Raw genomic sequence first — 16,687 nt, forward strand, 5'->3', positions numbered from 1 at the left:
CAGGGCAAGGCAACGCCCCAATCACACCTCTGTTGCTGCCACTGCCAGCTGCCACAGCTGCCTGAGCCTTGGGCCCTCACAGCAGCAGGCACCATCTGCGGCTTGCCTGAGCCTCGGGCAGCAGCTGCAGCTTTGTCCGGATGGACGTCTGGAATGATGTCTGGAAGACATCTGCCCTAATTAGCATATTACCATTTTATTAGTATAAACTAGAGGCCCGGTGCACAAAAATTTGTGCACTCGGGGGGGAGGGGGGGTTCCCTCAGCCCGGCCTGTGCTCTCTCGCAGTCTGGGACCCCGCAGGAGATAACGACCTGCTGGCTTAGGCCTGCTCCCGGGTGGCAGAGGGCAGGCCCAATCCCTAGGTGCAGCCCCTGGTCGGGCTCAGAGCAGGGCTGATTGGGGAGTTGGGGCACTGCCCCCTGTCATGCACAGAGCAGGGCGGATCGGGAGGTTGCGATGCCACCCTCAGTCACGCTCAGGGTAGGGCCGATTTGGGGGTTGGGGCACCGCTCCCTGTCACACTCAAGGCAGGGTCGATGGGGAGGTTGCGGCGCCATCCCCTGTCACGCACAGAGCAGGGTCAATCGGGGTTAGGGAGCTCCCCCCTGTCACTCACAGAGTAGGGCCGATAGGGGAGTTGGGGCACCACCCCCTGTCACACACACAGTAGGGTGGATCAGGGGGTTGGGGCGCCGCACCCTGTCACACTCAGGGCAGGGCTGATGAGGAGGTTATGGCTCTACCCCGTCACACACAGAGCAGGGCCCGTTGTGGGGGGGGGGGGGGTTGGGCCGCCGCACCCTGTCACACAGAGAGCTGCAGGGCGATCAGGGGGTTGGGGCGCTGCACCCTGTCACACACAGAGCCGCAGGGCGATCAGGGGGTTGGGAAGCTCCCCCCTATCAGGCACAGAGCAGGGCTGATCAGGAGGTTGGGGCGCCTTCCCCTGTCACGAACAGAGCAGGGCGGATAGGGAGGTTGTGGCCCCGCACCCTGTCATAGAGCCGCAGGGCAATCAGGGGGTTTGGGCGCTGCCCCCTGCCACGCTGATCCCGGTGCTGGGAGGCATATTACCCTTTTACTATATAGGATAGAGGCCTGGTGCACAGGTGGGGGCCAGCTGGTTTGCCCTGAAGGGTGTCCTGGATCAGGGTGGGGGTCCCCACTGGGGTGCCTGGCCAGCCTGGGTGAGGGGCTGAGGGCTGTTTTCAGGCTGGCGGGTGACTGAAGCTCCCAACTGCTCCTTTTTTTTCTTTTTGTTTCTTTTTTATTCTGGGCCAGCTTTAGCTCTGAGGCTTGGCTCCAGCTCTTAGGCCTCGGCTGCTGAAAGCAGGTATCTGGTTTGTTTGGGTTCTATAATCGAAACACTGTTTCAACTCCAGCTCTGAGATCCCGACTGGCTGAAAGCAAGTTTCTGGGGTTTTGTTTAGCTTCTATATTTGTAACAATGCTTCAAACTGCAAGCTCAGAGGCCGGCAGCGGCAGGCAGGGAACGTTGGATTCCTCCATCACTGAAGCAAGCAAGCCTCATGTTGGCTTCAAGCTGCCTGGCTGCCGGCCGCCATCATGGCTGGCAGTTAATTTGCATATCGCCCTGATTAGCCAATGGGAAGTGTAGCGGAGGTATGGCTAATTACCATGTTTCTCTTTTATTAGATAGGGTAGGGATTTAAGTGGCTAAGTGTTTGTTTACAGGACCAAAATGGTGTTCTTGTACAGTTTTTCTCTTGGACATATAATGGAGCTTGGGAAACATAGTGAAGCCCTGTTTTAAATTTTCTTAATTTATATTACAGTGCTTTAATGAGAATATTATAAGAGGATGCAATGTTATATGGAATATTTATGCTAAGTTAGTTTCTTCTGCATTCCAGCTCTCTGAACCGTCTCTTCCTCCAGTTGCTAGTTAATGTATAATGCCTGAAATTGCAAATAGTACCAAACCCTGCATAGACTTGTGTTTTTTCCTATTCATATATACCTATGATAACATTTAATTTGTAAATTAGGCACAATAAGAGATTAACAACAGTAACTAATAAAATAGAATAATTATAACAGTATACTGTGATAAAAGTTATGTGAATGCGATCTTTTTGTAGTCATAAGCGTGATGATTGGGTGTTCATGCTTTTGTGTGAGATGTACAACTTTGGCACATTATCCATCTGATGTAATAAAAAAAGAAAGGTATGTGAATGTGGTCTCTCAAACTTTTTCACTTAAAGGAAGCAATTTATGACTTCTCTTTGGCATATCCCAATTGCCAGCATTGCTGTATTGTGCTTTGGGGCCATTATTAAGTATTTGAACACAGGGATTGCGGTACCAAGGCAGTCAATCTAGTAATAGAGATGGCTACTAAGTAACGAATGGGAAGCATATACAATGTGGACATGCTGTACAAAGGGAAGAATCCGTCCCCAGCCTGGATGAAGCAGGATTATGGGAGATTTCATCACGTTACTCAAAACTGTGTGAAATTTAAAACCTATGAACTATTTGTTTCTGAAATTTTCCATTTACTATTTTCAGATCACAGTTGACTGTGGGTAACAAACCGTGGAAAGCAAAACTACGTTTAAGGGGGGACTGCTGTGTTCAGGGATTGACAGCTAGGTGTGGTCCTCTGTTCTTGACTGCCCATGTTAATGCCAAACTAAAATAATAAGATAAATCTGCTATGTGTATGTATGCACAGACATATACTTTTAGTGCACTTCTGAGATACATTAACTATGCGAGGGTTTCTTAATTACCACTCCTGATCAGGACAGAATATTATTTTTATAAGTGAACATTCAGGTACCGTGTAATTCTCCAGATTAGATTTTTCAGAGTAGATTTAGAGAAGGAATATAGTCCACTGGTAATATATTTTAGCACTGGTTGCTCAGAGTGCCTGGCATTTTGTCAGCTTTATATTGACTGCTTTTGGAAATCACAATTCATTCCAGTGTTTATTGAGTGTCTGTTGTATGTCATTTATTTATACTAGGTTGTGGGGGTACAAAAGTGAATAGGATACATTCTCCACCTAAATATACAGTCTACAGACCTTTGTCATATGTTACCTTGCTGGCTTGTTCTTAGAAATCATCATCAGACTTGGAATCAAACTGTTTGGCCCTAGTGAATCAACCCAAGTTAATACCCCTGTGACACAGGTAGGAATTGATTTTTTAAAATCAAAAACATGAACAAGTAGTAGAGACTCACTCCTATTGTCTTCACTCTTATAAAAAGTCAAGTAAGTTCCATGGAAATAGAAATTGTTTTGTTGTTTACACTGTATCTCCATTGCCTAGAATATACTACCTGACACATAGTTGATGCTCAGTAGATATTTGCTGAATGAATAGGTGAATGACCCCTTATCTTTCAACTTTCAACTCATATGTCTCCTTCTTATAGTGTTCTTTCCCCGCGTTGGCTACCTGATTCTTTTTCTTCTTCTTCTTTTTTTAATCCTCACCTGAGGATATGCTATTGATTTCTTAGAAGAAGGGGAGCGGGGAGACAGACAGACATCCATTGGTTGCATCTCGTATCTAACTGCCCCAGCCAGGGACCAAACCCACAACCTTTTTGGTGTACAGGACAACGCTCCAACCAACTGAGCCACCCAGTGGGGGCTGCTTTCACGTCTTTTGGTTGTATACCTAGGAGTGCAATAGATGGATTATATGGTAATTCTATGTTTAACATTTTGAGGGACAACCAAATTTTTCCATGGAGGCTCTGCCATTGACATTTCCACCAGCATGAGGGTTCCAATTTCTCTACATCCTCACCAGCATTTCTCATTTTCCCATTTTTGGCAATAGCCATGCTAATGGGTATGGTATCTCATGGTGATTTTGATTTGCATTTTCCTTATGACTAATGATTTTGCGTATCTTTTCATGTGCTTACTGGCTATTTGTATATCTTCTCAAAGGTTTCTTTTTTAAAGGAGAAAAAAGATGAGCATGTATAGGATTGTTCATCTCCTCATTCCCACCCCAGTGCGGAGGAAAGTAGGTAAATATAAATAGTGTGCCGTTTTATACAGTTGTATTGTCTGTCTTTATATCTGGTTTCCTCTGCATGCATACTTATCTCTTTTGTGTACATATGTCTTGTCTACAAATAGATAACGCCTGATTGCCGATACTGTGTTCCTGACTTAAATGGTTGAGAAAGGTCTGGCATTGAAAGTAAATGAGGGTTTTCCAGTTCATCCTTACATGGATATTTTCAAAATTAGGATGCATTTGTATTGCATTCACTTCCAAGCCCTGGTATACCTCCTTCTTATGTTTTCTTTCTTTCTTTTGTGTTTTAGTTGTAGGAGGCTGAAAGGCTTTATGGCCCAGACATCTGTGGTACTTAGATGGTGCTGTCATTTTCTATGCTTCTAACAAAGTAGCCAGTTCCTGTATTCTTTTTTGTGAAAACTCTCTTGTGAGGACAGTATAGTACAAGATACCGACTGATATTTTAGCAAAGAGAATTATATTTAACACAGTAAATAATATACACGGGAAATTAATGGAAAAAGCTTTAAAGTGACTTTTCATTTGGGGGAATATGACAATTTAATTATGTTAACTGTCGCTTTCAGTGTACTGTTGATGAAATTTTAAGCGTATTCTCATTTTTCTGTTATGTCTCAGGTGTTTACTGACTGGCACATTGGAGAGTATGTGCTTATCTAGCATGTCCATAACAGAAGGAACTGCACGTTCCTCTCTGCTGTACTGGGTTGCAGTTTCTCCCCTTCGGTGGTTCAGAACAGCGAGTTTTATCACAGATAAATATCCGTAGCCACATAGTGATTTTAAATCCAGAATAAACCTAGGTTAGAAAAAAGAAAAGGCTCTCTTAAGAAAAAAAAAAGGGGGGGACTTCTCAAGAAGTATATGTGTCTTACATGTTCTCAGGAATCATCTGTTTTTACTGCCTTTTTTCTTTCTTTTTTCAAGTTAGTTTTAGAGAGGAAAGGAGAGAGAGAGAAACGTCAATGTGAGAGAAACATTGAGCGACGGCCTCCCACACACGCCCTGACTGGGGATTGAACCTGCAACCTGGGTATGTGTCCTGATTAGGAATCGAACCCACAACCTTTTCGTGTACCAGATGGCGCTCCAGTTAACTGAGCCACCCGATCAGGGCCTCTCTTTTTTCATATAATACTAGATCAAAGAAAAAGTTGCTTTTTAAATAATTTATTTTGTTTGCTTACAAAAATTTATATCCCAAATGGCATAACTGGAATTAAAGAGAAATACTGGAAAGTTCAATTTATTTCTTTATTTTTCCACATTTATCTGTCTTCAAAAGTTGTTTTATCTTTGCATTTTAATTACTCATGTTACCCCTCTTCATATGGATTCCGTTTTACTCAGAACTGTTCTCTGAGATTATGAAGAATACTTACTTGCATTGCATCCCTTAAAGTCGAGATTGAAGAGCAAATCAGCTTATACAAGTTTTCTATTTATTTGAACTTTAGAAAGCCATTATTTCCAAAGGGCAGGGTTAGGACCCACAATAAAATGTTTTTTGATTGATAATACTTTCATTTAAAAATTGAGCTGATCCAAATGATGAACATTCAAAAGAAAAGCATTGCCTTTGGATGTATTGTAGACATGCTTTCTCGGTGCTTTGGTTTCGTTTTTTGCAATATTTGTGCTCGCACATGCTTTTTCTTAAATGATTGGAACGTAAATGGCAGACTTCTTGTGACATCTCACCCTAAAGACTTCAGCATATGTCTCTGAAGAATGAGGATGTCGTTCTGCATAAGACTACAGTACTGTATCACATTCTAGATTCTAGAAGCTAACATTATACAATAATAATAGTAATCTAATATACAGTCTGTTTTTCCAAATTTTTCTAATTCTTCCCCAAATGTACTTTTATAACTTCTGTCCCCTAATCCAGGATGCAGCCGAGGACCACACATTGAGTTTGTTGTGTCTCTTTAGTCTCCTTTAAACTAGAGCAGTCCCCCCGCCCCCGCCTTTTGTTTGTTTGCTTATTAGTTTTTTGGTCTTTAATGATATTAACATTATTAGAAGTCTACGCCAGTTGCCTTGTAGAATGTTTCACAACCTAATTTTGTCTTTTTTTCTTGGTTAGTTTCAGGTTAAGCATTTTTGGTAGGACATTTCATTACTTCACATCAGGAGGCATAGTGATATCAGTTTGTGGTATTATTGGTGATGCAGAGCTTGATTGTGATGTAGATCACTTGTGTTAAGGGTACATCTGTCAGATCACTTCATTGCAAAGCCCTTTTTCCTTTTTTTAATAACAAGTCAGCTGTAGGTTCATGCTTTGAGACATGGGACTGCCCTGTTCCCTAATAACCTTTCACCTGGTGGTTTTAATTTGCTTATTGATTTAATTCAGGATTTCCCTTGGGGTTCTATTGCTGGATCTGTGAAGCAGCTGCTCCTCCCCCTCTCCCATCCTACCCCTGTGTGTATGTATTTTTCCAGGGATGTAATCCATGACCTCCAAAATAGTTAAAAGATTTTACCCCTCGTTTTTGAGGTGCCTTCTACAAGTTTCTGTGCATCAGAGAAGTCTGTTCTAAGAGGTAGGTTTCTAGGCGCTGGGACTAAGCCCTGTTCATCCACTTTTCCTAATTATCAGCCAAGCATCCCATGCAACCAGATACTTAATTTTTGTTGTTGTTTGCTTGAGAGCACTTTGTTCTGGCCTTTCCCTTATCCTGCGCCAAGCATTTGGATCTTTTGTATTTGGCATAAACTGTACTAGAAGATAAAGCAGAAGGGGTTAGCCCCTGGTTTTTGGTGTTCTCTTTGAGATTTTGAGGGGGCAGCAAAATTTGATTTGTGTCTTTGTTGACACTGAAATAAATTTAGGTCAATTGGAAATGAGTTAAAATGCTACAATGTAGTTTTAGTTGTTCTGAGACATTTTCACAAGTGTTAAATAGCTCTTTTTGACTGTGTAGGGAAGAAGATCCAGCAGGTGACTTTAGGAAGCCATGCATTCATTTTTAGCCTATTATGGAATAGCTATAGAAGTGACTAATTCTTGACTTTCCCTGCTCAACCAGGAGAGGAGTATGGAATTAATCATGGCAGTAACTAGTGAGGTGTGCTTTGTTCCATGTATTAATTAGCCTTTGGTAACACTGACTTGCCTTGCATAAAAAAAATGTCTATCATTTGGGTGACGGGTAATACTAAGAGCTAACATTGGGATAGTAGACTTTTAAAACACACACTATCCCCGGCTGGTGTGGCTCAGTGATTGAGTGTCAACTTATGAACCAGGAGATCACAGTTGATTCTCGGTCAGGGCACATGCCCAGGTTGCGGGCTCAATCCGCAATAGGGACTGTGCAGGAGGCAGCTGGTTGATGATTCTCTCTCATCATTGATGTTACTATCTCTCTCCCTCTCCCTTCCTCTCTGAAATTAATAAAAATATATTTTTTAAAAATACACATTATGCCATTTAATACAGAAGATCACTCTGTGAAAGTACATATTGCTGTTATTGTACTTACACAGGCAGGGGAAAAAGGCATATACGAAGTTAAAGTAGCCAACATCAAATAGCTTGAAAGGAGCTCCAAATTCTTTGTCCTTTCTGTCTTACTAATTTGAAAGGTAGAGACATTCTAAGGAATCTATCTAATAATAGGATAATATGCAAATCGGTTGGGATGCCGTCACATAACGCCCGATCAGCAGGTTGCGTCCCCGCCCCCTGCACTGGCCCAGAGACATGAGGCTCGCGTCTCCGCACCTGGCAACAGACCTGGGACATGAGGTTTGTGTCCCTGTCCCCTGCGCTGGCCCGGAGACTTGAGGCTCGCGTCCCCACCCCCGGCAACAGGCCTGGGGACATGAGGCTCAAGTCCCTGCTCCCCTGCTCTGGCCCAGGGGTCTGCAGGTGCGTGGAGAGGCCCCTCCGCCGTGGGCCCAGCCAGGGGTTCGCAGGTGCGTGGAGATCTGCAGGCCTCCACTGCGGCCTAGCCCGGATCTGCAGGCCTCCCCCAGCTCCAGCCTACCTCTTTGGGGCAATCCATCGAGGAGCCCTGGATGGGTGGGCGCGGCCTACCTCTTTGGGGCAATGGATCATGGGGCTCCCGCACTGTGACAGGGCACAGGCCTGGCTGGGTCCACCCTCCCCTGCCCTGAGTGTATGAATTTCATGCACCAGGCCACTAGTCTATATATAAACAAACGTATAGCCCATGCTCTCAAGGATCTTTTAAGTCCAACAAATCTGTTTTATGAATATGTTTTAGACAGCAAATCAAGGGAAGAGCTAAGGAAGTATAGAATAGGGCAGACCACCACCAAGTATAAGGTCAAGGTTGATATGTTAGAGGGAGCATTTGAAGGGGGAGAATATTTGGGGAAGAAAAAGAATGACAAAAGCTTGGAAATAGGAAAGCACAGGGATTGTTATGGAAGAGGAATTGGTCTGGGTTTGGCTAGAGCCTGAGCTGCATTTTAAAAAGTCAAAGAAAGTAGTGCAAGCTGGACCTGAAAGATAGATTAGGATCAGACTGTGAAGGACCTTGAATATCACGCTAGGGAAGAACCTCATTCTGTAGGTTTTTTTGAGCAAGAAATGAAAGATGTGACTCTATAGAAAACCTAATAATAATCATAATAAATGGTTATATTTTTAAGTTCTGATTCAGTGCTAATCTCTTAACATACATTTTCTTATTAATGTCTCATAGTAACTGTGTGAGCAATGTACTGTGTCCATTTTACAGATGTGAAACTGAAGCTCAGTGTGATATTAAGTTTGCAAGTATCAAACAGATATTGCTGGAGCTAGGACTCGGGCTGGGATCTGTCAGCTTCCAAAGCCTGTTTATTTCCGATAATGATTAGATTGACATTTCTCTTATCAGATCACTTGATAAATTCTTAATTCTGTCAAGAATATGGCTGTAGGGAAAGGATGTTTTCAAAGTTCTAAAAGCACTGGTTCTCAAAGTGTAATTATGTTAAGGAATATAATCACTACCAAGCCTACTTTATACTGCTGTCTAATTTGGGACCAGAGCTGGATGGGAAATTGAAGAGTTGGATGATGTTTTATTTACATGCCTTATGATATCAACATGTGCTCATAGTCAGTGTTCTTTGTGGGGTTTTTTTGTTTTGTTTTGTTTTTCATTGTTTAACCTTATTGCCCCTAAGTAAATCTTAGGTCAGGTCATAAATGCTCAGTTACTGGGAGCATTTTATGATGCATAAGGAAGTGATATTTTTCCTAAAATATGTTTCTTCTCAACAGGTTTTCAACTTATAAAAGACAATGACTACTGATGAAGGTGCCAAAAACAATGGAGAAAACCCAGCAGCAGCTGTTGCTGAACAGGGAGAGGATATTACCTCTAAAAAAGATAGAGGAGTATTAAAGGTGAGGCCACAAGGATGAATGATATAAAGGGAAATTTACTGTTTGTGAAAATCTTGTGTGTGTGTCTGGAGGGGGATAATGTTTACTGAGGCTACTAAGTGCCAAACATTATGGTTAAATTCTCATTTCATTCATAACTTGAGGTTTATTTTTAATCCCAGATTATTTATGGTGAAACTGAGGCCCAGACAAACATTACAGATAAATTATTATTTCATAGCTTGAGGTTTATTTATTTATTTTGTTATATATATATTTTTTAAATCCTCACTCGAGGATATTTTGCCATTGATTTTCAGAGAGAGTGGAAAGGAGGGAGAGAGAAAGAGAAGAAATATTAATGTCAGAGAGACATCAATAGTTGCCTCCCACACTCACCCTGACTGGGGCCAGGGATTGAACCCAAAACCCAGGCATGTACCCTTGACTAGGAATGGAACCCATGACCCTTTGGTGTGAGGTCTAAAGTGCTAACCATTTAGCACATGGGCCAGGGCTTAAGGTTTATTTTTAATCCCAGATTATAGATGGTGAACTGAGGCCCAGCTAGGTAAATTACTTGCCTAGTATCATATGTATAAGTAAATGCAGATCTGTGGTTCAGGTCCAAGTTATGTCTGACTCCAAAAGGCAGTTTCTCTTTTCTAAGTGTATACAAATGTGTTATCCTATATAATAAAAGGCTAATATGCAAATTGACTGAACGGTGGAACAACTGGTCGCTATGACATGCACTGACCACCAGGGGGCAGACGCTCAATGCAGGAGCTGCCCCCTTGTGGTCAGTGCACTCCCACAGGGGGAGTGCTACTCAGCCAGAAACCGGGCTTACGGCTGGTGAGCGCAGCAGTGGTGGCGGGAGCCTCTCCCACCTCCATGGCAGGCGGACATCCACCGAGGGCTCCCGGACTGTGAGAGGACACAGGCCAGCTGAGTGACTGCCCACCCCCCCCACCCCCCACCCCCATCCCGAGTGCATGAATTTCATGCACTGGGCCTCTAGTTTTAATATAATGTTTCAGTATACTAAATCTAGCCAATAACAATTTAAAATACTTTTTTAAAGGAAAACAAGAAGACTTTGCAAAGTTCAAAAGGATTCATTGTTTTGTTGTTGTCACCAAAGGATATGTTTATTGATTTTTTTATTTTGAGAGAGAGGGAGAGAAATATTAATCCGTTGACTCTTACACTCATCCCGACTGAGGATTGAACCCTCAACCTTTTGGTGTATGAGCAACAGACACTTCAACCAGCTGAGCCACTTGGCCAGGCAAGGGTTTGTTTTTATATACAAATAGTGTTCCAGTGTGTAGTAAAGGTATTTTTTGAGGTTCATTTCACTTTTTGAATTAGCTTTCCTCCTTTTAAAACACTTTATATTTTTTTCACTCTGTAGTTAAACATTTTTGCATGTGTTATTTTTGTTGTTGTTGTATCTCACAATGGTCTTGTAAGAAAATCAGTACCTCTTGGTTCTTCTATTTATATATGGAAAATAGATATTTGTAGTCCATATAAGTGAATAAACAAGCTGAGAAGTTAAATGACTTTAGTCATATTAATTTCCCCTACACTGTTGTTATATATACAAGTTTTGTGTAATTCTTAAATTGTTTTGCTGAAAAGATTATCTTACGCATTCTAAATATTACCTCTGAGCTGAGTTTTGATATTTTCTTGTGTCTGTCGTAACAAACCAGAATTTTTTAATTTGTTTTGTCTAATGTTGCTTTTGTGAATGAATGCTTTTTCTGTGCCTGAATCTCTTCTGAATATGCATGTTTTACTATTAGCTTGCTGTGTGCCAAGCCAAGTTTTGGAGACTTGCAACTATAGAATAAGGGTTTATGCTGTTGGTTTGTATCATGATACCTTCTTTCAGATGGCTTCTCAACCTTGTGGCTATATGAATTACTCATCCCAAACTGCACTATGCTATTTGAGACAGTGTGATTCTGTAGTCTGTCCTCAGCATTTCCCTCCTCTTTCATCTTTTCAGAGCACTCATCAGAGAACACAGTCCCCAACTCGCCTCAGGTTCTGCTTTGCTCTAGGGCAGCCATGGGCAAACTACAGCCTGCAGGCCGGATTCGGCCCGTTTGAAATGAATAAAACTAAAAAAAAAAAAGACCGTACCCTTTTATGTAATGATGTTTACTTTGAATTTATATTAGTTCACACAAACACTCCATCCATGCTTTTGTTCCGGCCCTCCGGTCCAGTTTAAGAACCCATTGTGGCCCTCCAGTCAAAAAGTTTGCCCACCCCTGCTCTAGGGCATTTATCTAGCTAATCTAATAATAGACAAACATGGTAATTGACCGTACCTTTGCTATGCCTCACATTGGCTAATCAGTGCGATATTCAAATTAACTGCCAATAAAAATGGCGGCTAATTTGCATACTGCAGGCAGGGCGGGACAGTGCAGCTGCCAGCACAAGCCGCCATCCCAGGCCGCAGGCTGGCCCCAGAAGCTGCCCAGAAGCCAGTGATCGGGGGGAGGTGGGTGTCCCCTGCCCAGGCTTGACCTCTCTGGCGGAGATGTCAGGCCTGGGCGGGGGGCAGAGCCGGTGATTGGGGGAAGATGCGGGTCCCCTGCCCAGGCATGACACCTCTGGTGGAGGCATCAGGCCTGGGCAAGGGGCCGATCCTGCGATCAGAGGGTGATGGGGATCGACGCCTCTGGCCAAGGCATCAGTCCTGGGCGAGGGCAGAGCCAGTGATCGGGGGCAGATGGGGGTCCCCTGCCCAGGCCTGAAGCCTGGGCCAGAGGCGTCAGGCCTGGGGCGGGGATGGGGGGGGTGCAAGCTGGCGATTGGTGTGAACTACAGAGGAAACACCTTTTCTGACCGCTCATTGGTTAAGCTCCCTGTATGCCACTGGTAATATTCTTAGTAACTTGGGTAATAAGAATCCAAAAAGGTGATCTAGGGTTTTTCACCGCACTCCTGGCAAAGAAAAACGAAGGTCCGCTGCTGGAGGGCTAAGAAATGTCATATCCTGCCCTAGCCGGTTTGGCTCAGTGGATAATGTCTTGGCCTGCCCACTGCTGGGTCTGAGTTCAATTCTGACTAAGGCTATGTACCTAGGTTGCAGGCTTCTCCCTTGCCGGGGTCCAGTTCAGGGCTCATGCAGGAGGCAACCAATCAAAGTGTTCCTCTCACTTTGATGTTTCTCTCTGTCTTTCCCTTTCTCTTCCACATTCTCTAAAAATCAATGGAAACATATCCTCAGGTGAGGATTAAAAAAAATAATAAAGAAATTATTATTATATGAAAGACACATCTTGAAAATGCCTAAAGAAAGTTGTCATTTTTTCATGGTGAAGGGACTAGAGTCCGTGTTGATGAAAAACCCTTGCTGGCTGTAGTGACTGGCAGTGGCTGAAGCAGCGGGGTGATGGGGCTGGTGCCTTCCCCTGGATCAGCCCACTCACCTCCCACAAAGGGAGGCCAGACTACGGCTTAAGCCCTATCCCCAAGGGGAGCAGGGAGCGGGCCTAAGCCGTCACTAGGACATCCCCTAAGGGCTCCCAGTATGTGAGAGGGGGCAGGCTGGGCTGAGGGACACACACACACACACACACACACACACTCTGCACGAATTTCGTGCACCGGGCCCCTAGTCCTATCTAATAAAAGAGAAACATGGTAATTAGCGTACGACCGCTACCCTTCCCATTGGCTAATCAGGGGAATATGCAAATTAACTGCCAGCCAAGATGGCGGCCGGCAGCCAGGCAGCTTAAAGTGAACATGAGGCTTGCTTGCTTCAGTGACGGAGGACTCCAACGTTCCCCACCTGCCGCTGCCGGCCTCTGAGCTGCAACTCTAAGCAACTATGTTACAAATATAGAAGCTAAACAAAACCCCAGAAACCTGCTTTAGTCCATCGGGCTTCAGCCATCAGGATCGCAACATTGTTTCAAATACAGAAGGTAAACAAAGGCCAGAAACCTGCTTTCAGCAGCGGAGGCCTAAGAGCTGGAGCCAAGCCTCAAAGCTAAAGCTGGCCCAGAACAGAAAAAAAGGAGCGGTTGGGATCTTCAGTCACTCGCCAGCCTGAAAACAGCCCTCAGCCCCTCACCCAGACTGGCCAGGCACCACAGTGGGGACCCCCACCCTGAAGGGTGTGTGACCAGCTACAGCCATCATCCCCTCACCCAGGCTGGCCAGGCACCCCAGTGGGGACCCCCACACTGATCCAGGACACCCTTCAGGGCAAACCAGCTGGTCCCATCCTGTGCACCAGGCCTCTATCCTATATAGTAAAAGGGTAATATGCCTCCTAGCACCGGGATCAACAGAGCCGCGAAGCCTCCCGGCACTAGGATCAGTGTGACGGGGCAGCGCCCAAACCCCCTGATCGCCCTGCGGCTCTGTGTGTGACAGGGGGCGGGGCCACAACCTCCCTATCCGCCCTGCTCTGTTCATGACAGGGGAAGGCGCCCCAACCCCCTGATCAGCCCTGCTCTGTGCCTGATAGGGGGAGCTCCCCAACCCCCTGATTCGCCCTGCGGCTCTGTGTGTGACAGGGTGCAGCGCCCCAACCCCCTGATCAGCCCTGCTCTGTGTGTGACAGGGGGCGGCACCCCAACCCCCTGATCGGCCCTGCTCTGTGTGTGACAGGGGGCAGCGCCCCAACCCCCTGTTCAGCCTTGCTTTGTGTGTGACAGGGTAGAGCCATAACCTCCCCATCGGCCCTGCCCTGAGTGTGAGAGTGGCAGCTCCCCAACCCCCTGATCAGCCCTGCTCTGTGGGTGATAGAAGGCGGCGCCCCAACCCCCACCCCACGGGCCCTGCTCTGTGTGTGATGGGGTAGAGCCATAACCTCCCCATCGGCCCTGCCCTGAGTGTGACAGTGGCGGTGCCCCACCCCCCTGATCGGCCCTGCTCTGTGTGTGACGGGGTGGTGCCCCAACTCCCCTATCGGCCCCACTCTGTGAGTGACGGGGGGGCTCCTCATCCCCCTGATGGGCCCTGCTCTGTGCATGACAGGGTACAGAGCCCCAACCTCCCTGATGGGCCTTGCTATGCGCATGACGGGGCAGCGCCCCAACACCCTGATTGTCTCTGCTCTGTGCGTGACAGGTGGTGGCGCCGCAACCTCCCCATCGACCCTGCCTTGAGTGTGACAGGGGGCGGTGCCCCAACCCCCCAATCGACCCTACCCTGAGCGTGACTGAGGGTGGCATCGCAACCTCCCGATCCGCCCTGCTCTGTGCATGACAGGGGGCGGCGCCCCATCTCCCCAATCGGCCCTGCTCTGAGCCCGACCAGGGGCTGCACCTAGGGATTGGGCCTGCCCTCTGCCACCCGGGAGCAGGCCTAAGCCAGCAGGTCGTTATCTCCTGATGGGTCCCAGACTGCGAGAGGGCACAGGCCGGGCTGAGGGCCCCCCCCCCCACCCCCCTGCACAAATTTTTGTGCACCAGGCCTCTAGTATATATATAAAAGCCTAAGCAACCGGCCGACTATTCGACCGGTAGCTGTGATGCGCGCTGACCACCAGAGAGCAGACAGTCAATGTAGGAGCGGAAACCACAGGCATGGAAACATGGAATAGACTGATGAATCTCAGAGGATGAGAGGAGTGGGGAGGGTGGGAAGAGATTAACCAAAGATCTTAAATACATACTGGAGGCTTGGTGCACAACCAGTAGGGTCCCTCAGCCTGGCCTGTGCCCTCTCACAATCCGGGACCCCTCGGGAGATGTCAGAGAGCCAGTTTTAGCCCGATCCCTGCAGGCCAGGCCAAGGAACCCCACTGATGCACAAATCCGTGCACTGGGCCTCTAGTAAACTAATAAGATTTTTAGTTTTGTAAGGCTAATTAGAAACATTTTGAGATTGTAAATTTTTTAAGTCAGTCATATCATTTATTACTGTCTGGAGCCTCAGGCTTTTGTTAAGATTGAATAGGTCTACTAACTGTGTGACCTAGGGCAGTTTAGTTAACATATCTGTGGGGAATAATAATACTGCCTAGCTTATAGGGTTAGCAGGATTACATAAAGCATTTAGTACAGTGCCATGCTCTTGGTAATCCCTCTTATTAAGATATATATACACGGCCCAAACCAATATGCTCAATTAATATTTGACAAAGGAGGCAAGAACATACAATGGAGCCAAGATAGTCTCTTCAATAAATGGTGTTGGGAAAATTGGACAGATATATGCAAGAAAATGAAACTAAACCACCAACTTACACCATACACAAAAATAAACTCAAAATGGATAGACTTAAATGTAGACAGGAAACCATAAAAATTCTAGAAGAATCCAAAGGCAACAAAATCTCAGACATATGCCGAAGCAATTTCTTCACCAATACAGCTCCTAGGGCACTTGAAACTAAAGAGAAAATGAACAAATGGGACTACATCAAAATAAAAAGCTTCTGCACAGCAAAAGATACCATCAACAAAACAACAAGAAAGCCCACAGCATGGGAGAACATATTTGCCAATGTTATCTCCGATAAGGGCCTAATCTCCAAAATTTATAGGGAACTCATACAACTTAACAAAAGGAAGATAAACAATCCAATCAAAAAATGGGCAAAGGACCTAAATAGACACCTTTCAAAAGAGAACATTCAGAAAGCCAAGAGACATATGAAAACATGCTCAAAGTCACTAATCATCCGAGAGATGCAAATTAAAACAACAATGAGGTGCCATCTCACACCTGTCAGACTGGCTATCATCAACAAATCCACAAATGACAAGTGCTGGAGAGGATGTGGAGAAAAAGGAACACTCGTGCACTGCTGGTGGGAATGCAGATTCATGCAGCCACTATGGAAGACAGTATGGAGTTTCCTCAAAAAACTGAAAATGGAACTCCCATTTGACCGTGATCCCACTTCTAGGAATATATCCCAAGAAACCAGAAACACCAATCAGAAAGGATATATGCACCCCTATGTTCATAGCAGCACAATTCACCATAGCTAAGATCTGGAAACAGCCTAAGTGCCCATCAGTAGATGAATGGATTAGAAAACTGTGGTACATCTACACGATGGAATACTATGCTTCTGTAAAAAAGAAGGAACTCTTACCATTTGCAACGGCATGGATGGAACTGGAGAGCATTATGCTAAGTGAAATAAGCCAGTCAATGAAGGAAAAATATCACATGATCTCACTCATTCATGGATAATAGAGACCATTATAAACTTTTGAACAATAATAGATACAGAGGCAGAGTTGCCTCAAACAAATTGTCAAACTGCAGCGGGAAGGCCGGGGAG

The 16,687-nt window shown here is 45.2% G+C and overlaps 1 protein-coding gene and 1 pseudogene across 5 annotated transcripts in view; both read left to right on the plus strand.

Moving 5' to 3' along the window:
* Positions 1-16,687, plus strand: part of FKBP5 (FKBP prolyl isomerase 5) — a 118,943-nt gene that overhangs the window by 43,880 nt on the left and 58,376 nt on the right. For 2 of the 5 annotated variants that reach the window (XM_036317841.1, XM_036317842.1), the window contains exon 2: positions 9,298-9,423. In XM_036317841.1, coding sequence (XP_036173734.1) covers positions 9,319-9,423 — 105 coding nt within the window. In that variant the 5' untranslated portion in view covers positions 9,298-9,318. Of the gene's footprint in view, positions 1-2,532; positions 2,623-3,001; positions 3,171-3,943; positions 4,027-9,297; positions 9,424-16,687 lie in introns of those variants that run through there. The other 3 variants (XM_036317839.1, XM_036317838.1, XM_036317840.1) reach the window with 3 other exon arrangements.
* Positions 2,094-2,177, plus strand: LOC118660907 (annotated as a pseudogene).

The sequence above is a fragment of the Myotis myotis genome, unplaced genomic scaffold (assembly GCF_014108235.1).
Source record: "Myotis myotis isolate mMyoMyo1 unplaced genomic scaffold, mMyoMyo1.p scaffold_m19_p_7, whole genome shotgun sequence".
NCBI lineage: Eukaryota > Metazoa > Chordata > Mammalia > Chiroptera > Vespertilionidae > Myotis > Myotis myotis.